General features: G+C 42.0%; 1 protein-coding gene across 1 annotated transcript; it reads left to right on the top strand.

Moving 5' to 3' along the window:
* Window positions 1-497: 497 nt before the first annotated feature.
* On the top strand, window positions 498-27,896 carry brwd1 (bromodomain and WD repeat domain containing 1). The gene is made up of 44 exons (XM_031752621.2): window positions 498-735; window positions 853-911; window positions 1,037-1,066; window positions 1,280-1,339; window positions 1,951-2,101; window positions 2,290-2,388; window positions 4,585-4,745; window positions 4,948-5,169; window positions 6,427-6,527; window positions 9,166-9,236; window positions 9,534-9,634; window positions 9,780-9,820; window positions 9,949-10,050; window positions 12,185-12,338; window positions 12,449-12,583; window positions 13,153-13,281; window positions 13,392-13,540; window positions 13,714-13,790; window positions 13,964-14,176; window positions 14,291-14,474; window positions 15,289-15,379; window positions 15,663-15,785; window positions 15,880-15,950; window positions 16,210-16,435; window positions 16,592-16,708; window positions 18,061-18,168; window positions 18,350-18,474; window positions 18,789-18,871; window positions 19,189-19,300; window positions 19,587-19,648; window positions 19,759-19,914; window positions 20,068-20,188; window positions 20,313-20,438; window positions 20,547-20,613; window positions 22,139-22,189; window positions 22,357-22,482; window positions 22,573-22,725; window positions 22,814-22,977; window positions 23,076-23,248; window positions 24,073-24,177; window positions 24,330-24,503; window positions 24,601-24,912; window positions 24,998-25,138; window positions 25,234-27,896. Exons 1-44 carry the CDS (start codon window positions 699-701, stop codon window positions 26,676-26,678), a joined length of 6,708 nt encoding a protein of 2,235 aa, XP_031608481.1. The 5' UTR covers window positions 498-698; the 3' UTR covers window positions 26,679-27,896.

Genomic DNA, 27,896 nt, shown 5'->3' with positions numbered 1-27,896 from the left:
GCAATCAAATCGCAAATTCTTTGGTAAAAGCTGTCAATTTTATACAATTCACAAAGAATATAAATGCAAGTATATTTCATAATAACCCACCAATAAAAACAGCCTGCTCTTTAGAAAAAAGTATGAAATACAGACTTCTATATATATTTATACAGCGTGCAAGAGCCAAGGATGGCAATATTATTAGTGCTCATCACTGATAATTTCGGAAAACCGGTAAAACGCATTTATCAGGAGGTCGATAAGGCAAATTGGCGACCATTATCTATGACGTCATGTGCAGAACTCACGACCTTGGTCGCTAAAAAAAGGGGGCGCGGGTTTGATTGATCGTGTGTATTTTTAAAAAAAAATGACTTGTTATCGACACGTGGTCGGGAAGTCGTATCAATACCTGACGTTGCACTCCGAACCTGCCGTGTACCTAACCAACACGCGAACGTATACTTTTGTCTTTTGTTGAGCGAGTGCTCCTCCCCACCCCCTTTTTCCTGTGTTACTCCGCTTTGGCGGAAGTAAGCCGTATCGCTGAGGCCTCATCCTTCCAATGGCGACTGCAAACAGGCTGAATAGAAAGCGGGAGCAACCGTGGAGGGGGCCAGAGCTGTGTAACTGAAATTAAATAAATATATCATATTCTCTGTAGCCATAAAGTTAGCGGAAAATTTGTTTCACCTCTCCAAATCACGGCCGTTTCAATGGCCAAAAATCGGAACATTTCGCTCCTTGAGTCGGGTAAGCCGTAGAAGTAAAGCCAGTTGAAAAGCTTAATATTACAACGGTGTCGCTCGTGTTATAATTGATATCCCAGTTGCTTTTCCGGCTGTTAAATGTTCTCCCCGTTCATTTCAGAGCTCTATTACTTGATATCGCGTTTTCTCACAACGGGTCCATGTCGGAGAGCGGCTGAGGTGAGCTGGCGTGCTTTGACTCTCACACTGTGTTGTATTTCAAAATAGTTGGCTAGCCACTTGATAATGAGTTGAGTTGATGGAGACATTCTCATCTGAATCGTGTGTTTTTTAATCCTCTGCAGGTCCTTGCGAGCGAACTGGAGGAATATCAGGTGTGTATCCCAGCTGTCTTTGCCTTTAACAGCTAACTAGCTGCTACCCGTCGGTGTTGACTGAGTCCGGGCATAAACTTGTTTCACTCAGTCGACTTTTAATACCCCGTTACGTCTCACTCCTTTGACATCACCCGGTTTTTTACTAGCTTGATGTGGAGCTGCTGGCGTTTTCTGTTCTGACTTCGCTTTACCAAACTCTCTTTTCGACAGCTCTTACCCGGGAGATTGGACTGGCTTGGAAATGAGCACCCGAGAACATATGAAGATGTGGTAAGCTTTAACTTCGTGTCTGTTGTTATGCGCTATCGGCGGTTGTTATTGTCTTGTGACGGGGGACCGTGCGGCCACGCTCCGTGCTTGTTTACGGTCTTTGTTCTTTTTTCCTGCTGGGTTACTGTTGGAAATCCTCGACTTGTGGCGATGCACAAGGTCAAAACTCGCTCTCAGTGGCTACATTTTTCACTGTGAACTGTTGTGTGGTGCAGAAAAAAAACGGCATTTAAACATTGAGTTTGATATTATTTAGCCCGACTGTTGTACCGCAGATAGGGTGGGTAGTTTGGCTTCTCTCTTGGTCGAGACGGCTGCACTGGCCAATCAGAAGCCGAGATGCGCTGTCTCTGCGTTAGTTTGCTTTCGAGATGCGCTGTGATTGGTCGATAAAAAGAAGCCACGCCTGTGAGAATAGGAGTTCAGAAACCTATCTTTCTCCCTGTTTGTCCATCTGTTTAACATACATTTACTGTTTACTTTATTTACTGGTTATCAGAATTGCTGCGTATTCATTTTTAAATGATCTGCTTTTATAACAGTGGTCTGTTTTCACTGTCATGTTCGTACAAAAGCATTTATTTTATCTGTTTGTGTGTTTGCACTGGTAGGTTGCAGCCAACAGACATATTGCACCAGACCACTTGCTACAGATATGTAAGCAGATTGGACCACTTCTTGATAAAGAGGTGCCATCATGTGTCCCAGGTGTTCACTCTCTCCTGGGGTCTGGAAGGCAGTCCATGCTTAGGACTGCAAAAGGTGAGCAGTCTCGAACAACTTTGTATGTGGTGGGCGTTACTCAGAAACACATTTAGATCCCATTATTATAAAGGTTTGGATGATATACTAGTCTGTATGGACACCAGAACTGACACTGTCTGTGTCAAATAGTACTACTACTGGCAATCAGCTGAATCATTCTGTGAACTTTTGGTTTTGATTTTCAGACTGTGACAGCGTGAGGTTTAAAGCTTCATCATATGCAGCCCTTCACCGGGGCAGACCACCAGAGAGGCCTTTGAACTGCAAGAAACCTCCACAGCTAGGTAGGCCTGACCTTCCTCTGTATACTTCTCATTGGTTTGAAGTGAAATGGATCAATGATATGCACACATTAATAACTGGTTCAGTGTAAGTGTAATATAGCTTGGGCTGCAACAATCCTTCGAGTAATTTGATAATAAAAAGTTCTTGACACAAATTGTTTGTTTCAATGCTTTGTTTAGTACACGGCTCTGTAGTGCACCATTATCACCGTGGAAATGCAAGCGTTTCACCGGCATTTGCGATGAAAAATAGACATGCAATAGAAATATGTTTAGGAGCAGCGACTGAATAGAGTCTGACAACATTAAGCCCACACAGTCCCCAGCTTTAAACAAAAAAACTGGAAAGAAAACAGCAGCAGTAATGATGACGCTGACATAGTTTAATGTGGAGTCGTTACCGAGACGCTGAGCTCAGGTAGAGTGAAAGAAAACGTGTTTCTAGCATCCAAAACAGCAGCGCTGTTCCTGTGATCAACATTAAATCCGTTACTTGGAAAGAGTGAGCGGGACTCTTTCCTCAAAGCATCTAAACAACAAACCCTGACTCGAAGAAAAGCAAACTCTGTAGCTGCTCCATTCACCCCTGTTTTACACAGCGATAAATCTGCAGTAATCCTCCAGAAGTTGTATTAAAACATGCAGATGAACTGATAACTTAGTCTGATAGTGTGTTTAAATTATACAGCTTGTTGAAGGCTGATGGCAGCTGCCCTATTTTACATTGTAGCGATACCTGCAGCAAACAGGGGTGAGTCTAAAGCGGGGCATGAGGTTTACTAGATCAGATTAATTTCAAGGCTTTCATAACATTTTTCACATTGAAGGTGAAATAATATAAATTTCACCAAATTTCACACTATTTGTGTTCATAAAATTGAAAATTATTGTTGTTATTATTATTATTATTATTATTATAATAGAGTAACACAATCTACATCGACACCATCATAACATCTGTTTTCAGCAGCTCAGAGACTTTCCATCAAAGCACAGTGCAAACTTCAGAATGCTGACATGCTCGCTTTTCTTCATTGCAGCCACCACATTCTCCTTTAAAGGCTTGCAGACACAAACCCACTCTTCGCTTGACTTCACACGCAGAAACAAACACATGCACAAAAACTCATAAACATGAACACACAACAAATCTACCTCATCCAGGAGATAAAAGGGAGTACGCAAGAGTATTTATATTTTTCAATTAAAGAATGTTTTCTTTTTCTTTTCTGGGATGTAAAAACAATCACAGAGTGTAGATTTTTGTTTTGTTTTATGACGGATGTTGTGTGTAGTTAAACTTTAGATAATTGGTTTCAATTTTAGAAATTACAATGAGCAGTTTATTTTGAAAGACCCTATTATTGCCCATTAATAAGACAGTATTTCTTATCTGATTACTTAATTAATTGATGATTACTTGATTACTAAAAATAATCGATTGCTGCAGCCCTAAATACAGCATTTAATTTTCTTTTGCTTGACAGGCTTACGCCCCGCCAGATTATTTGCCATGATGTAGCGAGCTGTTAATCATAAATCGCCATTTTTAAAAGTTTAAGTGGAATTATCGTTTTACTCATGCAATTCTGTGGGATTTCTGATTATTCCTGTTTGATCCTGAAGCTGGGCCATCTATTTCTTTTATGCTTTCATAAACAACCTTGTAAATCCCATTCCTTCCTCAGGACAAACGGCACACATATCAAAAATACTAGTGAAGTAACTCTTTGCCAAGTTACTTTTGTATAAATTATAATCTAAAATCTATCCTTAAATTTTTAAAGCTCTAAGACCTTAAAGCAAAAAAAGAATGAAAAAAAAAAAAAACCTTATGGAGGACTTCTTGTTTCTCATAGTTTGTTTCCCCTAGCAACATATAAAAACCAGATGGAGCAGATTTAAGAAAGGAAGTGATTTTGTTCTTGTTTACGAATCAGTTTTGAATTGGAGAATGGAGTTTAATTTCAAGCTGTGTTTGCATAAATAAAGCCTAAGAAACTGAAATGAAAAATGTAAAAAAGGAAAGGTGAAAGCTGGTGAGACAAACTGAAACCTGACTTTTATTTGGTGATGTATTTAAAGGCTTATATTTTCCTTTGCGTTCATCAACCTCTGCTTCTGCCTTACTGTATTTGTAGTTTATTTACAACTCTGTTTACTACTACTTTTTTTCTGATTGCATGCTGCCAACAGTGAAGGTGCATCGAGGGAGAGAGCTGACCGGAGCGCAACGCTTCAGCTCCATCTGTCCTGTCAGCAACTATGAGCACATGCGTCTACATAGGCGGATCCTGGGGCATCTGTCTGCAGTGTACTGTATTGCATTTGATCGCACTGGTCTCAGGATCTTTACAGTAAGTTGGAGCTTGTCACTCTTCTCAGAATTAAACACCTACTTTTTAAGAATAATAATCAGTGTTTTTCTGCACGAAAGAGCACTCAGATTGCACCCACTGTACATGCATTGTTAATATTACATTGTTAAGTTGCTTGTGCCCCAGATTCCTCTTCTCATACAGGTATACTAAAGCAAATGCTTTTGTTTTTGTTTTTAAGGGCTCAGATGACTGCTTGGTGAAGATTTGGTCTTCGTTTGATGGAAGGCTTCATTCAACGCTGCGAGGACACTCTGCAGAAATCACAGACTTGGCAGTTAACTATGAGAATACGCTAATTGCTGCAGGAAGCTGTGACAAAACCATCCGTGTGTGGTGCCTTCGTACCTGTGCCCCCGTAGCTGTGCTGCAGGGACACAGTGGATCCATTACCTCCCTTCAGGTAAAGAAGTTTCAGCATTTATATTATGCTGGTTGTTTTAAATGTGGGTTCATCCGGTGCTTTGTTTGAAGACAAAATCCTCAGGGAATCACGGTGTGACTGTATCTTTTGGTTTGGTGTGAGATTCTCTTGTTACACTCTGTGACCTAAGCGATTGTTGTCAGAAATAGACCGATTTATGGCTGTGTAGTCACGTCCTGGAACAGAAACTGCAGAGCGTAAGTTGCACCTGGATCGCTCTGGCAGTGCACCAGATTTTGTGCATCAACATTCGTTGCTAGTAGGTTTAGCCCATTCTTTTATCCTTTGTTTTTCTCTCACAGTACTTAATAATTTAAAGTCTTTTCTTCATGGCCAGAATTTAACATAGCACAAAATCCATTTTAGTTTCGTCCAACAGTTCAATAAAGTTTATTCAAACAAGATGGCTGTATCTGCAGTGTTGCAAATTGCACTGCTGGCTTTAAATGTTCATTTAAGTTAAATATGAGCATGTGCACGCTTTTCCAAACTAAATGATAAACTGATTTCATTAATTTCTTTAGGTTTTCTTATTGTGTAGTGTTAAACACTCTGAAATCACACAGTTGTAGACATTAGTGTTGGCCGATTCGTGAAGAAAATGTTCTTCCATGGGGTAAAACACAGGTCATAATTAAGACCATCTTTACTTTTCTACAGTTCCCTTGCTGCCTTCTTTCACTATAAAAGCATTTGTTATTTCAGTGAGTTAAGTTTATCTGCCATGCAACTGTTTTAATGGCACAGAAGCTCCCTGATTGCCTGAAATGAAACAGCATGTCTCACAAATTCTGGTTTCATGTGAAAGATGTGTTCCCTCATGATTCATTTGGTCTTCTCTTTACTTCAGCAACAACATCTCCTCTTCACCCCATAGCTATGTGTGGAAACAGTACTGCGTGATACTGGGCTACTGGGAACGTATTTACTGTTTAGAGTCGTTGTCTGTGCTCTGTCGCCTGTTTTTCCTTTCACTTAAGATGAACTGATGTCCTGAAGCCAGTAAAAGCATTTCTGGTCCAGTCAGTCTGGAAATCATTGTTGGTGCACACCAGAAAATAAAATTTAACCTTGTCCTTCTTAACCGTTGGCTCAAGATCAAGATTTTGTCTTGGCCAGTACAGGGGGAGAAAAGGTTAATATTCACCTTTCTCTGTGAAATGCAGGTTTCGGTCTACATAGACTGACTCACTGACTGGAGTGGGGTCTGATGTGTGGCTTTTCTTGTGGTTTCAGTTTTCACCGTTTGCCAAGGGCTCCAAACGTTACATGCTGTCCACTGGAACTGATGCTACTGTCTGCTTCTGGCAGTGGGATGCCAACAACATAAACTTTAGGTGAGTGCTGTATGTTAACTCGTTACCCCTTGAAAGCCTCCCAGGAGTAACCCTTATAGCTCCTTTCTGAACCGAGAGGTTTCTGTAATATTTCAGGCCTGCTTCTAGAACAAAATGACTGGGTGTGCGTCAGACATTAGTGAGGTTGGTCTCTGCCTCTGTGGCTGCCCTTTGGAAAAACACGGAAACTATATTAATGGTTGTCAAACCACATGCTTATTGAACACTTGATAGAGCATATCACAACTGCCACAAGACGAGAGGCAGGGCACACCCTGGATGGTCGCCAGCCTGTCTCAGGCTAAGAGACAGGTGTTAATCTGAGTGCGAATGGGCAATTTAGAATCACCAATTAACCTCATAATGTTGGTGGCAAATATTCTGTCAAAGCACTCATCCCAAATCAGATGAGTATTCCATTGATGAAATGCTGTAGAACACAGTTTAGCTGGAGCAGTAAACTAAGACTGCTAAAGAAGAAAAAAATGAAACTATAATAAATGTATTAAAGTACAAAACAGGTGTGTGTGTGTGTGTGTGTGTGTGTGTGTGTGTGTGTGTGTGTGTCCGAGGCACAAACAACGCTAAGCTGTGCAACGCCTTGTGCATAGGAGTGGGAATAATTTTCCATTAGAAATTATTATTCTAATGGAAATTAGCAGGAGGGCCTAAGGCATAACTGGAAAACAAGTCACATTGGGCTTAAAAGGTTTTTAACTCCCAGTGTTGGCTGCTGGTGCATTACGTCATCTTTTATACTGGCGTCTGCCTTGTCTTAAAGAAGCTCAGTTAGAAAGCATATAAATAAGAAAATTTGTTTGTTCGATTATTTCTTTGTAATGATGCTTCTTGGCAATAAATCTTATACCACTGGGAAGGCTGATTATTTCCCTTTAAATGGTGCCACATTTGTGGGTTGAACAGCAGAGTTGAGTAGGTGGGTTGCGCTCATGAATAACTTGCCAGATCTTTTCTGCCGATGCTAAACAGCTTATTCTGCCATTGACTCTTGTTTTGAGCTTCTGGTAACACAGGTGCTGCCAATCTGATCGGCAGCACCTGTGAGCAGGGACCCTGCTACAGCGGTCGGTTGGTGTCTGCTCCAAACATGCTACATTGCAATAATCTGGAAACTTCAAGCTGGTGTTCCACAAACCAAGATGCAGCATTATTTGGAGTACCCAGTACCATCTCCAAGTTGAAGGGCAATTTACATATAATGGGCGATGTCAGAGAACATGTGGAGGAATGTTGTGTTCAGCGATGAGTTGAGATTCTGCCTGCGGCAGGTGGATCGTTTGTGGGGTCAAAGTGTGGAGAGGACGCGGAGAATGCAATTGCTGATTGCAGCACTGATAGATTAACAGCTTTTGGTGGAGGCATGTGATGATGTGGGGCGGCATCTCCCTCACTGGAAAAACGGGGCTTGTCAACATTGGAGGCAATCTTGGTGTAGATAAGATAAGTTTCTGCATAGAGCGGCAATCGCACATCTGCACTTTTTAGGATCAAACTCTATCCTCCAAGGTGACGCTCGTCCCCACATATTGGGATTTATTGCAGACTAACCAAATTTTTGAGTAGAGAGGATGGAAATGCCTGCCCTTAGTCCTGACCTCAACCCCAATGAAGATTTTTGGTATCGTCTTGGGTGTGCTGTTCATACCAGAGCGACCAACACAACCACACTGGTTGATGTGCAACAATTGCTGGTTGAAGAATGGGATCCCAGAGCAGTGTGTGACCAAGTTGGTGATTAGTATGAGGAAGTGGTGCCAGGTTGTTGTACCTGTCACCTTCCACATGCTACAAACCCGGTCTGTTAAATAAATAAATAAATAGTTAAATTTCCAATATATCTTGTTTCTTCAGACTTTCAATTTCAATTCAATTCAATTTTATTTATATAGCGCCAAATCACAACAAAAGTCGCCTCAAGGCGCTTTATATTGTACAGTAGATAGCACAATAATAAATACAGAGAAAACCCAACAATCATATGACCCCTATGAGCAAGCACTTTGGCGACAGTGGGAAGGAAAAACTCCCTTTTAACAGGAAGAAACCTCCGGCAGAACCAGGCTCAGGGAGGGGCGGCCATCTGCTGTGACCGGTTGGGGTGAAAGACTTCAATCATGTAATCCAGTAAACAACAACGAACAATAGTCAACAGCAGAATAAGCTGTTTGGCCTTGATGCTCAACCCACAAATGCAACATTAAAGGGGAAATAAACAGGCTTTACAGTGGTGTAAGATTTATGACAAGAAGCATTGTTACAACAAAGAAATTACCCACCACACACAGATCTCCTTCTGTTTTTGTGCTAAGTTTAGTTGTATTCTAAACCTTGAACGCCTATTTACTGATATGGAAGTATGTTGTTGTCTCTTATCTGACCAAAACAATGGCAGCATGACATCCGACCCGGCTATAGTCTCGTCTGTCATCCAAAAAGTTGAAATGCTGGTTGGTTTAGATGTAAGGTTGACTGTCAGTTTATGTTGAAGGACAGGGCAAAAGGTAGACACTAAATATAAAAACAAAAACATCTTTTTTTTTTTTTTAGTGTCTGCTTCTAATTCAATCGCGTGTTCTATTTTGGATGAAATCAGTGATGTTTTCTTCTCTACTTCCAGCGATCGACCGCACAAATTTACAGAGCGGCCAAGGCCAGGTGTTCAGACTGTGTGCTCCTCGTTCAGTCCAGGTAACCAGACAGTTTCATGTCCCTTTTCCTGTCATTTCTCCACTGTCTCCTCCACTATCCTGTAAACAAAGTCTAGAACCATAGCAATCAATAAAGAGCTGCTAGTTTTTAACAACCTCTGTGGTACTTCATGTGTCTAACTAAAGAATTATTTAGTTCTTTTGTTGTTGTAATTTTAATGTTTGTCTGGAACAGGTCTCTTGTGAATGACTCTCAATGGGACTACCTGTATAAATAAAAGTTAAATAAAATAAATCAAGTGCAGCACGCCATTTCACGTTATCAATTTTTCTCCAGGTGGGATGTTTTTAGCAACAGGAAGTACTGATGATGTCATCCGAATATATTACTTGGGAAGTGGGAGCCCAGAAAAGATATCAGAGCTCCATGAGCACACGGTAAGCATCATCTGAAGAGCAAAACTTTATCCTTACAAAGATTTTATTGGCATAACTTTGAGCTGCAAATGCAGATTTTACATAAGAATTTGTTGTTGTTCTCCTTTTGATCCTGATGATCCTTCTACATGTCTCTGCTTTCTAGGACAAAGTTGATAGCATCCAATTTTGCCACTCAGGTGAAAGGTAATATAAAAGCTCCTATTATTATTTAAAAATTATATTGAGTATTGCAGTATTCAGAGTACACATTTAACTGAGTGGGACGGTATATAAAGTGATGGTGCCCGGTGTTTGTCGCTGTCCCGTGCCAGGTTTGTGAGTGGAAGTCGAGATGGAACAGCACGGATCTGGAAGCTCCACCAGCGGCAGCAGTGGAGGTGCATCCTGCTGAACATGTCTGCCACTATTCCAGGGTGAGTCTTTGCTCTTGTGAATCAGCGCAGACAAAAGTGGGTCTTGTCTTGTTGAAGATGCCTTTTTGATTTGGGTTCTGTAATAGCACAGAATAAGCTAGATTCCCATTTGGAATAAAAAGTGCCCGATTTGCTGAATGAAAAGGAAGCGTTTGCTGCCTAAGCTGCTCGGAGGAGCTGTCGGAGCATGTCCAAGTAAACCAGGTGCTGGCGACAGCCGAGGAAACCGTTTGCTCAAATACTTATTTGTTCAGTTGTCGGCTTGTATTGGCTCGGTCATCTGTTTGGAAAGCAAGTCGCCAACAAAGGTTTTCTTTATATATATAATTATACATACCACTGAAAGAACTTGTTTGCTGAGGGGTAATACTGATTGATGTATTTTCTTGTAATTACAGGGTTGTTTTATGAATAAGTTTGTCTGGTTCAGTTGTATTGTGTCCCCAGGATTAGGCTTTGTGTTGTCTTAGGTTATGTATAGCTTCACTTCCTTACTATAGGCTAGGTATTCCTGGAGAGTAACCAGTGGAAATGGAAGACGGATCTTATGTGTTTGTTTGTATCTGCCAGTTAACGCATGTTCAGTATTAAACTGGGGAGGCTTTCAAACATTCAGGCTGTGTTTCACTGTACATGTGTATATAAATTAAAGCACAGTTCTTGTACTGGCAAAAATTTAGCTGCGTAAAATCAAAGTCTGCCTAAAAGAAGCCACTTTTCAACACTTTCAGGCGCCTATTTATGGATTTATTTTGAAGCATTTGGTACATGAACTTTTAATTTCAGCAGTCATTAGAAGAAAGAAAGCTGCATGCATAGAATTACCAGTCAATGCAGAATGTGGGTTGGCATTGTTTTATTAAAATAAGCAAGGACTTCCTTAAAAAAGACTCATACCTCTAGGTATACATGGTGCTCTCAGTTTGCCAGCAGAGCATTCCTCTGGACAGTTTGTTCTGTGCTAAACTAGGTCTGCTTCCAAAATTCAGTCCCTATTCTGTAGTTCATACAGAATTTATATGTACATGTAAACATGAGCATATATTTAAAATGTACAGCTCCTATTTACCAAGGTGTTCCGATGCCGTGTAAAATGTAAATAAAGACAAAATTCAGGGATTTTGAATGATAGCTTGTAGCTTCACATGCTGCACATATGCGCCTTCAAAGGTGTGTAAGTTAACCGTGCCGTGTTCTCTCCTTTAGTGTCATGAGCACTGGGGTCAGAGCTCTGCTTTGCGTGTTTGGTTTTTATCTTGCACTTGCAAATGCAGCAACAAACCTGTGTGCACTGATGACATTTCTCAGAAGTGTTCCCTCTTCCCTTATGTACACAGGACCTCCGGATTCTCTGAATCTTCTAACGATAGCTGAATAAATCCTCTAGTGTTTGTCATCATAAAACTGCACGGTGTTAATTTTAAATCAAACCATTTGCCCACGCAATGGTGAGGCATAACACTACTTAATTCTGCAAAATTAACTCATCACACAATTTTTTTTTTTATTTTTTTTTCTAGGCTTTTGTTGCTCCCGTCAATAACGGTTGTTTTCGGTTTCAAAACTCAATGTGATGTTTGTGCTATTTTCAGTTAAATTTGGGGAGTGGGGGGCGGTCAAATGATTTCCAGGTAATTGCATTCATCTCAAACACATTTGCTTAACAAGTGAACGCTCCCCAGCTTCAATTCCGGGAGGAGACACAAATCCCTTTGGTGTTGTGTCGGGAAGGGCATCCGGAGTAAAGTCTGCCAAATCAAGCATGCGGAGCTACCCGCTGTGCCAACCCCGTGTGAATAAGGGAGCAGCTGAAAGTAGCATATTTATATTCATCTTTTTTTTTCTTTCTTTTTTTTAATATCTCTGCATGTGTTTTTCAAATATCTTTAAAAAAAACATTCTGTTTATCATCCAGCCTTTTTGTCTTGGAGATGACTACAAACCTCTCATGTGCCAAAGCCTTTCACAAGAATTTAGTGATAATAATCTGGTACTTTGTGTTAGAATTAAAATCTGGATTTCAGTGTCATCACGAGATGTGTCAAAGGGACTTTATAGATTTGTTTCCATATTACTTTTGTAGTATTATGAATAATTTGTTATTGGATGTTCATTTGTTATTTTTCTCTCTCAGTGTTGAGCCAATGAGTGAAGAGGAAAGCTACTTCAAACCCAAAGTCACCATGGTAGCGTGGGATCGCCATGACAATACAGTCATCACGGCTGTTAACAACCATCTCCTCAAAGTGTGGAACTCCTACACAGGACAGCTGCTACATATCCTTAAAGTAATTGTGCTGTGTTCTGCCGCAGAGCTCATATTAAAACCGACTGTGATGTAACCGCCACAGATTCTCATTTTAAACCAGAGATCAACTCGAGTCTGCTTCTTTTTCAGGGCCACGAGGCAGAGGTGTTTGTCCTCGAACCTCACCCTTTTGACCCCAGGATCATCCTGTCTGCTGGCCACGATGGGAACGTGTTCATATGGGACCTGCTGCGAGGCACAAACACACAGCATTACTTCAACATGGTACGCTGACACAGCACTGCCTGAAGTTGGCTTTTATAGGATGGTGCACAGCGGAAAAGTTGTTAACTCCGGTGGGATGGAGCGATTACATGATGCGCTCAGAGTGTGATTCATTCGCTATAACACTTAATTGTGAGGGACTGAAGGAACAGTGCAGTTGTTTTGGCCAAGGTGCATCTCTGCTCACACAGTAGGAGGCAAGTGAGCCAGATTTTTTCCCCCTTTACATCCTGTAACAGCGGGAGAGCACTGACTCACACATGTGACAACGAATGATCTATGACTGCTAGGTAGATGTGGTTATAAGTTATGTTTGTATTCTGATGGACACTAAATTAGGGCAGTACCATAATTATGATTAAAAGCAGTGCGCATAAAGTTAACCCTGAAATCAGGATTTCTTCTATTTGGATACATTTTTTTTTGTGGTATTTTCTGTGCAAAGTGAGAGAAGGAAATACAACATCATTAGTCTTTCCCAGTTACTTTGAGGGAAGGATTTGTGCTATTGTTAAAAATTCTTAATTTTCTGAAAAGTTTCTTCTACTGTGTTCTGGTTTTTCATCCAGATTGAAGGCCAGGGTCACGGAGCTGTTTTTGACTGCAAATTCACTCCCGATGGTCAGCGTTTCGCCTGCACGGACTCCCATGGCCATCTGCTCATCTTTGGCTTCGGCAGTTCCAAGCCCTATGAAAAGGCAAGAAGAACAGTTGCATTTTGGAGATCGAGAAAATGCTTGAAATTTAACGTTCTGTGTGCAAAGTGAAGACATTTACTTATTTCCTGCTTCTCCTGGTCTCCACGCAGCTTCCAGATCAGGTGTTCTTCCACACAGACTACAGACCACTGATCCGGGATGCCAACGGCTTTGTGCTGGACGAACAGACACAGCAGGCTCCCCATCTTATGCCACCACCGTTTTTAGTGGATGTGGATGGAAACCCTCACCCCCCACGGTAGACGTCACCTTGTTTTCATTATGTAGCATTACAGTCTTCGTTTATTGCCCAAAATTTCAGATGTTTGAATGTTAAATCAGAGGTTCTGATTGCCTGAGAGCAGCATGACAAAAGTTAGAACGGTTTTTCCTGGACTATTTTTGAATTCGACATTTTTCCTTGATTTTTAGGTACCAGCGACTTGTCCCAGGGCGGGAGAACATTGCTGCCGAGCACTTGGTACCTCAGCTGGGATATGTAGCCACCAGTAAGACCATAATTCTGCTGCAATTAGTCCATTACCTTAATGGAAGATTATATACTTTTAAATGTCACAGACCCATTTTCACTGTTTTATTGTCCCGATTTAAGACCATCTGAACTGCATTTACAGCTAAACATATCAAGCTTGAGGGTATTTGACATGTATCACATCTTCAGGTGATGGTGAGGTGGTGGAGCAGGTCATCAGTCAGCAGACTGCAGAACCCGAGGAGATTGCGGTCAGACGCAGCAGCCTTCTGGATGAGGCCATCCGACAGCTTCAAGAGCAACAAGACAGACAGAACCAGCCTGGGACAGGAGCAGTACCCGAAGGGCCAGCCGAGGCCCAAGGCCCAGTGTTGGCTCCAGCACCAAGCACACCGCGAAGAGGTATCAGTACACCATCACTGCTGCACTGGATTGGTTTTAGTAGACATTAGAATTTCTCAGAATATCCAGAAAAGACTTGAAGGATTTACTGACAGTGAGTATATTTCACTGCAGTGTCCGTGAACGACCGAGCAGATGTGCAGTCACCCCCTAATGTGGGTCTTCGCCGCAGTGGACAAGTGGAGGGCGTACGACAGATGCACCAGAACGCTCCTCGCAGCCAGATGGCCACTGAGAGAGACCTGCAGGCCTGGAGACGCAGGGTGGTGGTACCCGAACTTCCACCCAGCAGCTATAGGTACAATATGTGCCAAGATGTGTGTCATTGTTTATGGGAAAGATTTTTTATAGTTTATAAATAAATGGAAACCAATTTTAAAAGATCGGAATCGATTGCAGATGGAGTGAATATTGTTGATTATCCAATAACAATGGCGTGTGAAATGCTGGGATGTTTTGATGTAGAGTGAAAAGTCACTTCTTGTAGTAGGTATGTTGGCTGTAGGTCAGATGGGCAGGTTAAAGATTAGTATAGTTTGACAACAGGTAAACCAGGGAAAGGTAAGGGCAGATAACCGGGTGAGAGTATCTCAGAAATGGCGATTCCTGTGGGGTTCTCAATCCCAGTAGTATTTTTTGCAAATCAACTGTATAAACGGGGACAGCGTGATGGGGCTTGCAGCTTACTGGACTTAAAAAGATTTGGTGCCACGGTCTCCTTACAAGACACCACAGGCCACTTTCAGAGGTCCTGAGTGGATCGTATCTGTTTTGCTTCATGCTGGGTAAAGATGTTCATAATGTTCTGGCTATGCAGATTTATTCAGTAGATTCCAATATGTAATTAATTTGGGTCAATAATTAAAGACATTTGTGTTAATCAGGTCTGTCCATTCAGAAAACCTAACAGGTTTACTCAGTCTGAAATATAGAGAGAGAGAGAGAGAGAGAGAGATTTTTTTTTTTTTTGTCTGCTAACGAAGGGCCAGTACCTTGTGGGAAGCACTGGGAATGACATGAACAGAAAGTCACTCATGACTAAACTTAGTCATCAGTGAGGTTTTCTAGCATTTCTCTGGGTGCTGATACATGACGTGAATTATATTTTTCAGGGACCAGGAGGACGTTCGAGTAGCCAGAGGAGACGAGGAGGTGGTTCAGTACAATGCAAAGAAGAGACGCATTATGTACAGCAGCTGTCGAGTAGGTTTCCTGTTTCTCCACCCAGTGAAGATGGTTTTAAATAGCAGTCAACGAGTTGTTATTTCACAGCATTTAGTAAACTTTAACCAATTTGCAAGCAAATGCTGCAGTTTAAAAGAAAAATTAGATTGCTAAAGGGTCGAAGAACAAAAGGCACGCTATATATCAGGTGGCCTTTGAAACGGGTAACTACGTGATGAAGTTTTTTGTTTTGTTTTTTCACATCTATTTAAGTACAGCTTTATTTTCACCGATGCTGAATCATTCCCATCTGTCCCCCCAGGATGATTCAGATGAGGAGCCTTCCACTGCAAAGCGAGCGCACAGCCGCGGCGATGCACTGGAATACATCGACGAATCGTGTGAAGAGGGAGAGGAGACGGCAAGTTCGGAGATGCACTCAGAGGTGATGCACTCTCCGTTTGATGAAAGCGCTCTTTAAAATTTTTTTTCCCCCTCATTTGTGTGTAATCTTTTTGTTTGTTTTTTTATCTCTCCAGGACAATGAGCTGGATGGCAGTGACCTGGAGTCCTCCAATGATGAGGAAGAGTGGAAAAGTGACAGCTCGAGGTGACTATACTTTATAGATCAGGGTCAAAGGGCATCATTTTCCCCATCAGTCACTTTTCTTAGAAACAGGTTTGCCCTGGTAACCACACATTTCGTGAATCAAAAAAATATCTAGAGTAGCAGTATTTGTGTAAAATAAATCATTTCTATTTATTTAAAAACAGTTTTGTCTTAGGTGGAAATATCCACAATTCTTTTCTGTGGCCGGTGTTAAGTGTGTAGCTTTTTGTGGTAATCGCACCTGCTTTTGATTGGACAGCCATACATCCAGCGAATACTCTGACTGGACGGCAGACGCTGGTATAAATCTGCAGCCCTCCACTCCACTGTCATCACGGAAACGAGTAAGGTGCAGACTCAGCAGCTCTGAAGAGGAGGAGGAAGAGAATGAGGAAGAGGAGGAAAAGCAGCAAAGTGATGAGGAGGAAAGACCGAAAAAGAAAGGCAAAGAGAAGGCAAAGAAAGCAAAGAACAAGTCTCCTCGGGTAAGGTTACTTAATCCTCATTTATCTTTTTCTCTTTGTGAATCTGGTTAATGGCTGCAGACTCTGCCGCTGGCAAAGCAGAATGATGCGTGTGAAGTATTTAAAAATATTTCATATTAACTTGTTTAATGTTTTACATGTTGGTGCTTCAATCAGCGTCCAAAGCCCAGACCATCCATTAACAGAGAAGTGTCCAATGAGTTCAGACCATCACCGTGGATCACTGATGTCATTCCCAGGAAGTCTCCTTTTGTTCCCCAAATGGGTGATGAGGTAAGAGGGTCATCAGCTTAATGCCTGATTGGAAAAGAAAAATCACTCTCATTTATGAGATTGTAGTAGCCGACATTTCTGCTTAGTGCTGTGTATTTAAGTGCTGTGTGTATTATTTAACTCTGCATAAGGTCAAATGCCTTCATCACCACAAAACAAGCAGTTAAGTTTATTTTTAAACGTTTTTATCAACAAACCAATACTTGTACTTAGTAAGTATACTTCATTTTATTGCAGGAATATTTAATAGTAACCACACGGTGTTGAAGGAAATGAAGACACTGTTTTGGGCATGAAATGTATAGTGGCTAAATTAAATGTAGTCTTGGGTTTTGGCTGAACAACATGAATAGGTCTTCTACCCAAAAAGTACAAGATCATGATTTGGTCTGGCAGAGCTAAATCCTTCAAGGTTTTTTGTCTTTTGCTTTGTTTTTTGTTTTGTTTTTTCTTAAATGAATGGATAAGTACATTTACTTCTTGTGGTTTTAGTTGGCAGCCTTATACTTGTAGTCATGGTTGTAAAATCAAGAAATGATGCTCATGTCAAACCAGAGGGGTAGACTGTGCGGGAAGTTCAACCCAGCCAGGCTTTGTGTTAGCTGGCTCCACAAAACCTTAAACCCTGATCTGATACGACCTTCATCATTCTCTGTACACTCGCATATAAAGGGTATTGCACATGTCACATGACTCGTGGACAGAGTGATCCCTGTGAGTGGCACCTGCTCCAATCGGGAACGTCATCAGATGATGATAATACAATGGTGCTTAAAATCTAGAAGTCTAAAATATAACAATTAAAAATGCAACACTGTTGCAAATAAGACAAGATTAATGCTACAGAAAATTGTTAATTTGGTGATTTATGGCCCGAGAACGGTTAAATAAGCATTTTGATTTAGTTAATTATTTCATTGCTGATTGTGCTCTCTGTACTGCTGCTTATTTCTAATGTAAAAAGCAGTGTAAAAGAGATTTTTCAGCTTTATTCCATACTTGGAATCAAGTATAAAGCAAGTTTACATTTTCTGCATCGCCAAACGCTTACATGCACTTTCCAGAGACGGTGTGATGCACTGCTTTAACTTTAACGTTGGTAAGGTTCAGCTTAACAAGTGGCAAAGTTGCACCCCCTAAAAACGTGATTGTATGAGACACATGTAACACTTGCACAAAATATTGGATGTAGCAAAAATTATACAAATTAGCTCATCTATCCAAATTGATTTAATTTACGTTTTCTTTCTAATTTCTTTATTTAGCAGTTATTTCATATTCAGGCTTTACAGGGTTTATACACCTATGTACAAACATTCCCTCTAACCATTTGCACGATTGGTGTCTTTCAGGTGATCTACTTTCGGCAGGGACACGAGGCCTACGTTGAAGCTGTAAGTCGGAGTGAGCTGTACCACATCAATTTAGAAAAGCAGCCCTGGAAGAGAATGGAGCTCCGGGTAAGACGAGGAACAAACAAAATAAAGATCATTAAAAACTTCCCAGTAGATGATGAGTTTGGAGGAGTACATAAAATGCTACTTCCTGCTAAAGTTCTCCAGTCTGCATGTGTCAGTTACCATTTTCAGTGGTAATATGTAACTGCAGATTAAATAGGAATCCTGCTGTGTTATTTCGTAGGACCAAGAGTTTGTGAAGATCACTGGAATCAAATATGAAGTGTGCGCGCCAACACTTTGCTGCCTGAAGCTGACGCTCATTGACCACGGCACCGGCAAAATCACAGACAAGTCATTTTCTATCAAGTAAGCAGCTCGGCCCATTGGTTACATTCCTCTCTACGATAAAGCACATCAAGTGTCTGTGCTCTTCATAATCACATTACCACCCGCTCGTTGGGTCAGTATTTGAATTTGACACATAATGGAGGCAAAGAAAATGTGTGAAATGTAAAAATACTGCCCACATAATTTTGATGATCCTGGTCTTTTTTGGAAAGGCTTTTCTTACTGTAGTATTTGTTAGTGTTTCCAGCATCAGCTTCACCCCCAGGTCTTGAAGGGATTTTTGTACCTTTCTGTCAAAGTGACAGTTTTTCCTCTTTCTTGTGTCCCTGCAGATATCACGACATGCCAGATGTGATTGATTTCTTGGTGCTGAGGCAGTGTTATGATGAGGCGCTTCGAAGAAACTGGCAACCAAGTAAGCAAAGCCTAAACTGCTTGTTAGAAATGTCCTCTGCTGATCTGTTTAATGAGTTCTGCAGGGATATATACACAGACTAAGAAGTTTGAGAAGATTTATTCCAGTTTGATATTGCTGGTTGTTGTTTTTCTTTCTTTCCCTGCATTGCTATTTTGGTGATGAGAGGGGGGGAAAGGTGTTGTTGTTCACATACATGCTGTTTCCAATGATTCATCCGTGCAGTCACCCTCACAGATGGGTGCCAGGCTTTTCTTTTTTTTTTTTTTTTTTCCTCCCTCAAACACCTGAGTTTGATCGTATTCTCCTTGTCACAGACGACAGGTTTCGCTCGGTGATAGATGATGCCTGGTGGTTTGGGACCATCATCTGCCAGGAGCCCTACCAGCCGGAGTACCCAGACAGTCTCTTCCAGTGCTTCAAAGTCAAGTAAGAAAAACACACTTTGTGGGGACAAAGTAAAATTCTTTAGATATTTTAACTGTTAAAAGCAAAACCTGGATATTGTAGATGCTGCCAGACAGCAGTGAGTAATGTGAAATTTCTAAGGGACTGGGGTTGATTGATTGAGACTGCATCAGAGGTGATGAGGCATAAATACACACCCAGGGTGTGTATTCGCATATATTGTAATCTTACAGTATTCAGTGGTTCAGCTGGGCTTTGTCCAGCATTGTTTGGTTGGTTGCTAACAGCCTTCTTGTGTTTCTACCAGGTGGGATAATGGTGAAACTGAGAAACTCAGTCCTTGGGATGTGGAACCTATTCAGGATGATGGTACTAAAGGCTGTTTACTAGCTTACTGTGGTTTAATAATGGAGTACATTTCACAGAGTTGAGTTAATAGGTGTCAGGGTGTATTAAAAGGGTTTGTCTTTGTTGTGCAGCCCCGCAGCCGGACACAGAGGGAGGTGGTATACCTGTGACCGCAGAGGAGATGAGGGAGCTGATGTACAAGCCTCTGCCAGGCGAGTGGGGTGAGAGGAGTAGGGATGAGGAGTGTGAACGAGTCATCGCTGGCATCGATCAGCTCATCACTGTCGGTGTGTATGCATAAATGGATGTTCTTTATCTTCCAGTTTGTTTGATTTCACCCACGTATTCTCTCCTTCATGTTTCCTGTCATGTTGTCGTCATTGTCATTTGTTCACATCTGCCTGATCCTTACACTCGTTCTTTCCGTGTTTGTGCCACAGAGATTGCAGCTCCTTTCTCTGGTCCCGTGGACTTGGTCCAGTATCCCACCTACTGCACCGTGATCGCCTATCCCACAGATCTGGGCACCATCAGACTGCGGCTCATAAACAGATTCTACAGGTCAGTTTCTACCAATCTCAACTTTTGGCCCAGATTTGTCCTTAAAACGTGTTCATGAAATGCAAAGAAGTGAGAAGTGGTGTGTAATGTTGTGTGTCGTTTGCTCCGCTCTGGTAATCCACAGACGCCTCTCAGCATTAATTTGGGATGCCAGGTATATTGCACATAACGCCCGCACTTTCAATGAGCCAAGGAGCAAGATTGCCCACTCTGCAAAAATCATCACCAACGTCCTCCAGAAATTTGTCAAGTATGTGTTTCTGAACTTGTTTGTTCGTAGATCTCGTGATGATGCACAAACTGTAAGCGCAGAATTGCTAATTGTATTTCTTGCTAACACATTTTCTCACTTTCTCAGTAATCCAAGCTGCACAGATATCATGGAGATCTACAATGAAGTGGAAGAAATGGATGATGATGATGAGGTAAGTCTGAACCATTTAACAACTAGTTTTTGTAGTTGGTGGGTTTGTTTTGTTTCGTTTTTTCATGTACTGCTGCAAAAAAGTTTGTTAAAAGTAAATAATTTTTAAAAGAAATTCAAAAGAATCTTTTAAAAATTCAACCAGAAGTTGGTATGACTGTCCTTTGCAATTAAAACACCAAAACTCACACCCTGAGTTTAATTTCAAGTAAAACTGTACTTAGTGTTTATCTAATATGAGCACTCAAAGCACTTCTTACTACAAGCCTCATTTATCCAATAATGCTTTTTTTCTGTACCTATGAACCTATTTTAACATTTGCACACTCCAAAAAAACTAGGATTTGGTATTTTTGCCAAAGATATTTTGACATGCAGACCAGAGTATTTAGGGAACCCGCTCTACCTCCTGAGCCACAGCCAGCCCACAGCTCTTTAGTGCGGTTTATTCATGCAGATGCGAACACTGTTGTGCACACCAAAACAATCACACCGAGCCCCTCTGGAGGAGGTTGTCTTGATGCAGTTCCAGACCTCCAGATCAGGTCATTTATTGTGAGGTTGTGATGGAGTCTCAGTTTGACCCAACTAACTGGTGTATACTGGAAATAAATGGCTTCCATTGTGCTTTGCATCCTAAGATGCAGCAGAGTATCAGATGTGCAAGGGACAGTTTTGCCTGACACATAGGAGCGTTATTGACTGGTCCAGAGTGCAGCACCTTCTCCCTGTATTTCTATTTATTACTCCCACCCTAGATGTATCTGGCCAATAAGCAGACTCGGTCATCTCGTGTGGTTTGTAGTGATGCAGTTTGATTCACTTGGAGTTTTAACTGTATTAAAATAAATTAAATCACAGGAGGAAGTGTGATTCACAAACTCCTCAGCTGATTCAGACCAGCGTACACAAACGCCTTGAGGCACAAGGTGTCTGCCAGCTATCAGAGTATGTGATCCCTGTGTAACGCATCTGATCCTAAACAGAGTTCCTCGTGACTCTGGCTGGAAGTTTGAGGTTGTCATTAAAGTGAATTTAGAAGGCTTCCCCAATGAAAAGGAATCTAAAACAACGAACATGCTGGAAACAACTCGCTTGTTGCACATCTGTCAGCTGGTCGCTTGTGGAAATTTCAGGATCTGGTTGCCTAGGTGATCCTGTAATGCATTTACCTAACAGGTCATATGTCAATCAGCAGTATCCTTCACTCTCACTGGTAGTCTCTTCAGTTGCTCGACTGAAAGTTTATCACTAGCAGTTATTTCAGCTGTAGTCGTTTCAATTTCTGTGATGGTGGTGAACGTCGCTGTGAATCGCTACCAGTGCGTTTGCAGCTCAAATTGAATGTCTAAAATCTGTGCGCAGTTGGTTAAAATAAACCCAGTTAGAACATAATGGCTGACTGAAGGCTGCTTTCCATTTTGAGGCAATCATCTGTGATCCCGTTGTGTGAAAATGTAATTGTCATTACAGCTGTGTGATTAAAGGTCACAGTCAAATAATTCAAATGTGATTGCTGACTACAGGAAGAAGACACCGAAGCGCCAGGAACATCTGCTGGACACAGACTACGTCAGGTAGGATGGGTGATCTACGTGCCCGTTTGACATTTCAAGATTACAAAAAACAGACAAGGGGATGATGAAACACTCTTTACATTCATTTTGATAAAAACTAACAAAAGGGGGGGATTTTGTTAGGTTGTGCCTCATGTCAGTGAGTTGTTTCTCCCTGATATTTGCAGCGCTCTGTAGAAGTGCTGCCAGACAGAGATGCCTGGAAGGAGCAGTGCAAGAGTCTGCTCAACTACATATTCGAGTGTGAGGACTCGGAGCCGTTCAGGCAACCTGTGGATCCTCAGAACTATCCAGTATGTTGTCACGGCACACTACAGGCCACGCTGTGAGCAGATGCTGTTTTCAGTTGTGCGTTGAAGTCCCTTTGTTGTTTGCTTGTCCAGGACTACCACGACATCATTGACACACCCATGGACTTTGGCACGGTGAAAAGGACTCTGGAGGAAGATCGCTATGAAAACCCCACAGAGCTGTGCAAAGACACGCGCTTAATATTTGCCAATGCTAAAGCTTACACACCCAACAAACGCTCCAAGGTAGGGAGGGGATGTTCACATTCTCTGAGTTTATTTGTGATTTTACATTTTGGCTCGCTCGCTCAATCTTCTTTTGCTCTCTTTTCAGATTTACAGCATGACCTTACGGCTCTCTGCCTTCTTTGAGGAGCGAATCAGAACAATCATATCAGAGTACAAAACCGCTGTCAAAAGCAGCAATAGGCTCCGCCGCAGTCAGAGGTTTCGCAAGAAGATACTGCAACAGCAGGACCACCCCGACACCACAACCAGGTCTGTCTGAGTGCTGCAGCTCGCCTGAGAAGTTTCACTTTTCATTTGCACGTTACTGGTCTGATTTGAAGAGTTTCTTTCTCCTTTTTTCCCCTCAGTCAAAAGAAGGCTGCAGTCAAAACTCAGGAAAAAGTGGAGTCCGTGTCAGTGACCAAAACTACCTCAGCCAAAGTGTCTGTTCCTGAGAGAGCCAGGAGGAGTCGAAGCAGCAGCTCAGGTCACAGCTCCTCAGAGGACGACTCTGGCTCTAAAGGTGCTTCATCAACATCAGGTACCGATATCAGAGAACCCCAGAGGTCATTTGTTACCATCACAATGGATTTTGAGCCATGATGATGATATTTGGTTTTAACAAGTAGCAAAAAAAAGTTTGTTTTTTTGTTTTTTTCCCCAAAGAGTTTCTTTTGGTTTTAAGACCACAAAGAGGATCATTTTGATCCTTTGGCATTTTTAAAAATAAAATAAAACCTCATCTCTTATTTTAGGGCTTTGATAAAATGGGTTTATTCATCATATTTCTGGTGTTTGTTTAATTAAAGGAGTAAATTAAATATAAAATATAAAAAATATTTAAAGAATTCTGATGTTTGTGGGATAAAAGGGGGGGCAGAGAATTCTATGACCACTTACACTAGATGTTACAGTCCCCTATCAGGGACTGTAACATCTAGTCCTTTTTACTGAAACTGCCGAGGACGTTAATTAGACCCCATAGAAACATTTGATTTACATTAATGTAAAACAATTGTTTTCCACACATTTTGATATGAGGCTGTTGTAGCATAAGAGATGCCGTCGTTGCCTTTGTTGCTGTTGCTTCAGGAGTTTTTGTGATCAGCACAGCAAGGTCTATACATCATCCACTGCAGGATGAAACTATACTTTGTGATGGTCCTCAACACACCATGCTAGCATGACTTGCACCCGTAAGTGTTGGTCATCGATGCACCTTGAGACAAATATTGTGCAATGATACAAAAATAAATTGGGCCTACTCTAGTGCCCTTTTCTTTAATTTTAAATGCACTGTTACTACTACTAGTACTACTACTATAATAAAGTAATGAAATTCTTATTTATTTGTTTAAATCTCAGAGTCTGACAGTGAGAGCGAGGTGAGTGACTCGGAGGAGGAGAATCATCAACCTAGACATAAAGCAAGAGTAACAAGAAGCAACCATGCGAAGCAGAGGAAAAAAGGTCAGGACTGAAGTGTTTGTTTCACTCTTATATTTTATTTGTTTATTGAAAATTAAATTAAAATTGTGCCCCTTGGGTGACTGTTGTTGTGATTTGGTGCTACATAAACAAAATGTAATTGAATAAAATATCCTTGGATATATTGTTGCTAGTTGCTGAGAGCGACAGTGAAGAAGAGGAAGAAGATGATGAAGAGGAGGAGGAATTTGACAGTGAGGGTGAAGAGGGAGAGGATGGAGAGGCGTCGTCCACTTCAGATCGTCGCTATCCCAGCAGGAGTACACGGCGGACCAGAAACAGCGCTGCTGGGGACAGAAAACGTGCAGGTAACACATGTTCAGTGCTTTCAGCCTCTGACCCCGTGAGATACAAAAACCCAGCGCCCAGTGTGCTTAAAGACCTTTGTGAATGGCTTGTTTTCAGAGTGCAGAGCGGAGATGAACGGTCACAGCAGCAGGTCGTCTCGCAGGGAGAGGCGTCCCCGCTGCGACTCTGACAGGGCCACGTCTCAGGGCTCCGACAGGGAGGAAGTGACAGTTCGCGGGTCGCTACAAAGAAAGACTGCTCGGGCAGCTGTGAATAAGATGAAGCTTCTTGAAGCGTCTGACGAAGACTACCACGAGGAGGAGGAGAAGCCAAGGAGGAGCAGCAGCCGCCGTCGCCACACTGCCCGGGTCAGCAAACGCACGGCGGTGCTCAAGAGCAGCTCAGAATCAGACGAAGAGTCAGCAGCAGGTATTAATTACTCTTTAAAAGTCTGTGAATATTATTCAGACAAAGAGATTTTTACTCAGTTATGTTCTCTTCCTTCGTCATTTAGCTTCCCAAAATACAAAGGAATCAGGAAGTGAGTTTAAGGATGAGGAGGATGGCAATGACAGCGATACCTCATCGTTCTCCCAGAGTAAGCAGAATGGAAACACAAAGAACTCCAAACAAGCTGCCAAGATTAAGAAAAATGGTGAGAAATGTCCTCATCGGTCGTATTTTCAGACACTGCTAATGCTGCCGTGGAAGTTGCCCTAAACAGCTCGATGTTTTATTCCTTCCCGACAGGTACTTTGTCCCGTGTGAATGGACACAGTGCAAAACACCACACGCCCAAGAGCAACTCTGAGCAGGAGGAAACTCCCGGAGAGAGCTCTGGAGAAGCAGAGGAGGAGGAACAGCAGCCACCTCTGTCTCAGAAACCTTCAAGGAGCACGGCAGCCGCCCCAGTGAGAAAAAGTAGGAGTACAAGCGAGGAGGAAGAGGAGACGAAAGACATCCGCCACCTCAGCACACGACACAAACCTCCCGTAAGCTCCGACGAAGAGGACAAACGCCCACACCAAAACGGAAGAAATGTGGAGGAAGCGGTTCACAAAGACCCGAAGAAAAAAAGCAAAGTTTCTCCGTCAAAAAGCCAAGACAAACAAAAATCTGCCTCAACTCATAAACTGGATGGTGCGGAATCAGATGAACTCTGTGATTCTCCAAAGAGATCCAGCCCACGCAAGAAAAGGCCGAAAAAAGGCAACGAGCAGGACGCGGGAAGCAAACGCTCCAGCGACGAGTCCGACTTGGAAACGAGGATGAAAAGGCCGACGAGGAACAGGAGCATATGCAAACGGCCTCGCGGCGACTCCTCGGCTTCGCAGAGCTCGGAGCAAGAGTACAAACCCAAGAGGAAGTCGAGGAGGAAACGCTCCACCGGCTCCTCGGACCAGGAGTCGGATAATTCGGAAAACACGCCGAACAGGCGGCTGAGCCTCCGAGCCCTGCCAAAAAAGAAATACATCAGTGACAACTCTTTCTCTGAGGAAGACTCTGCTTCTGCGAAGCCGGGCAGGCGGAGAACTGGCAACAGAGCAGCGATAGAATCTAGAGAAGATGGTTATAACACAAGAGTGTCTAACAGGACTTCCCCGAGTGAAACCAGGAATCGTGTGTCTTCCAAGAGAAAATGCATTTACACCTCAGACTCTGATGACGGGGATGAGGATGGAGAGAAAGAGCCAGTATCCAAGAGCAACAAAAACAGCAAGTCAAGCCCCTCAAAGTACGCCAAAAAGGACACCAAGCGCGGTAACAGCAATGAGCAGGACACGTCTTCCCACTCTGATTCCAGCGAGGAAGAGGAGAAGGAAGAAGAGGAGGAGCAGGAGGAACATCTTGGCCGTTCGACAAGGGGAAAGAAAAGCGTGAGGCAGCCCAAATGCAAACGAAAAGAAAGCTACAGCAGCAGCAAACACAGCTCGGACTCGGAAAGCGAGCAGTCATCTTCAGCCTCTGAAAACTCTTTTGCCAGCTCAGGGTCCCACAGCAGTCCAAAGAGGAGAAGCCGCACACGGTCGGGGATCGGCGAAAGGACTGCCAGTCGCCAGCTTAGGCAGCGCCGCCAGAGGTCCGCCTCGGAAGAGGAGGACAGCGACGAGTTGTACAGCAAACCGCGGAGGAAGACGCGGGTGAACACCCGAAACCGTGGGAAACGGACGGTTAAGTACAACGACAGCGAATGAAGGACGTAGCTGCTGGAGGTTACAGGCTTTAGAGGGAAGACGAAGCCGGACGTTAACTGGAGAGCTTAAGACACTTGATTGGCCACCTTATGGTAGTAGCACTGGAGTCCTCGAGAGAAAAATGCTGTGAATCTTTCATTCAGGGATATTTATATTTTATATGAAAAAAAATTAAAGGAAAATTTAAAAAAACAACAAAAAACATGTTTATAGATGTAATACAAACTCAAGCATTTGAACTGCTGGTTTTCACAAGGATAAAGAGCAAAACATCACTTCCCATACTGCGTGTGGTGATTTTTGCCAGCAAAAGGTGTTTGGCAGAGGCTATTCTGGGGGAATCTTGTCAGCTTGGGTGCTAATCTAATATACCTCTGTTTAATCAAGCATACTGCTGGCTTGCACTAAGATACACTGTAATGAGGTATTTCATACACTAGTTTTGCATTAGAAACTCAGGGGTCAACTAAGTTTACTGTAGTCTCAGACATGCAGTGTTTTTTTTTTGTTTTTTTTTTTGGGTTGTTTTTTTTTAATTTATTTTGTCTTTTTTGAGCTAAGGTAAGGACAAGAAGCAATTCCAGGTTGGCAGATGTCCAAGCACATTTACTGGGACAAAAACTAATCCAAGTTTAGACTTTTTGACTACAGCACTCCTTTGTAAATCCATAAACTTAATGCTTGACTGTATTGTGAGTTGATATGAGCCAAATGAACTTCTTTTCCCCTTACATTTCTTCTTCTTTTTTTTTTGTTTTTTTGTTTCTATTAGGTTTGTGTTGTATTCTAGTGAATAGGTGTAAATATGTGATTAAGAAATTGCCTGAACTTCTTGGTGATCGTTCAGTGGCAAAGAGTTTATTTAAATTTGAGCTATTTCCTTTTTTTCTTCTTTCTTTTTTTTTTATACACATTAACTGCATTGTCTTGCCATATGTCACAAATTGGTACTTTTTTTTTTTTTTTGCCAAGTACAAGTAACCAAACGTACTTAATGCAAAATAATGTGATTTCTCATATTGGGAAGACCTTTTATTGTTGTTCTGTGTTACCTTCTTTCAGTATTAAAGTCTTTTTTTTCGGAGTTGACTTAAAACATTTTTTTGCCAGTCATGATTTTGTTTTTGTTTATGGGGAGGTTTCTGAATACAGTCGCTTTATGACATTTTGCTTAATGTTTTTTCGTACTACACCTTTAATAAACAGATTTCACAGGAA

The sequence above is a fragment of the Oreochromis aureus genome, linkage group 14, assembly GCF_013358895.1.
Source record: "Oreochromis aureus strain Israel breed Guangdong linkage group 14, ZZ_aureus, whole genome shotgun sequence".
NCBI classification, from domain to species: Eukaryota; Metazoa; Chordata; class Actinopteri; order Cichliformes; family Cichlidae; genus Oreochromis; species Oreochromis aureus.
Note: the sequence above shows the minus strand (reverse complement) of the source record. Positions and strands in the feature narration are given on the sequence as shown.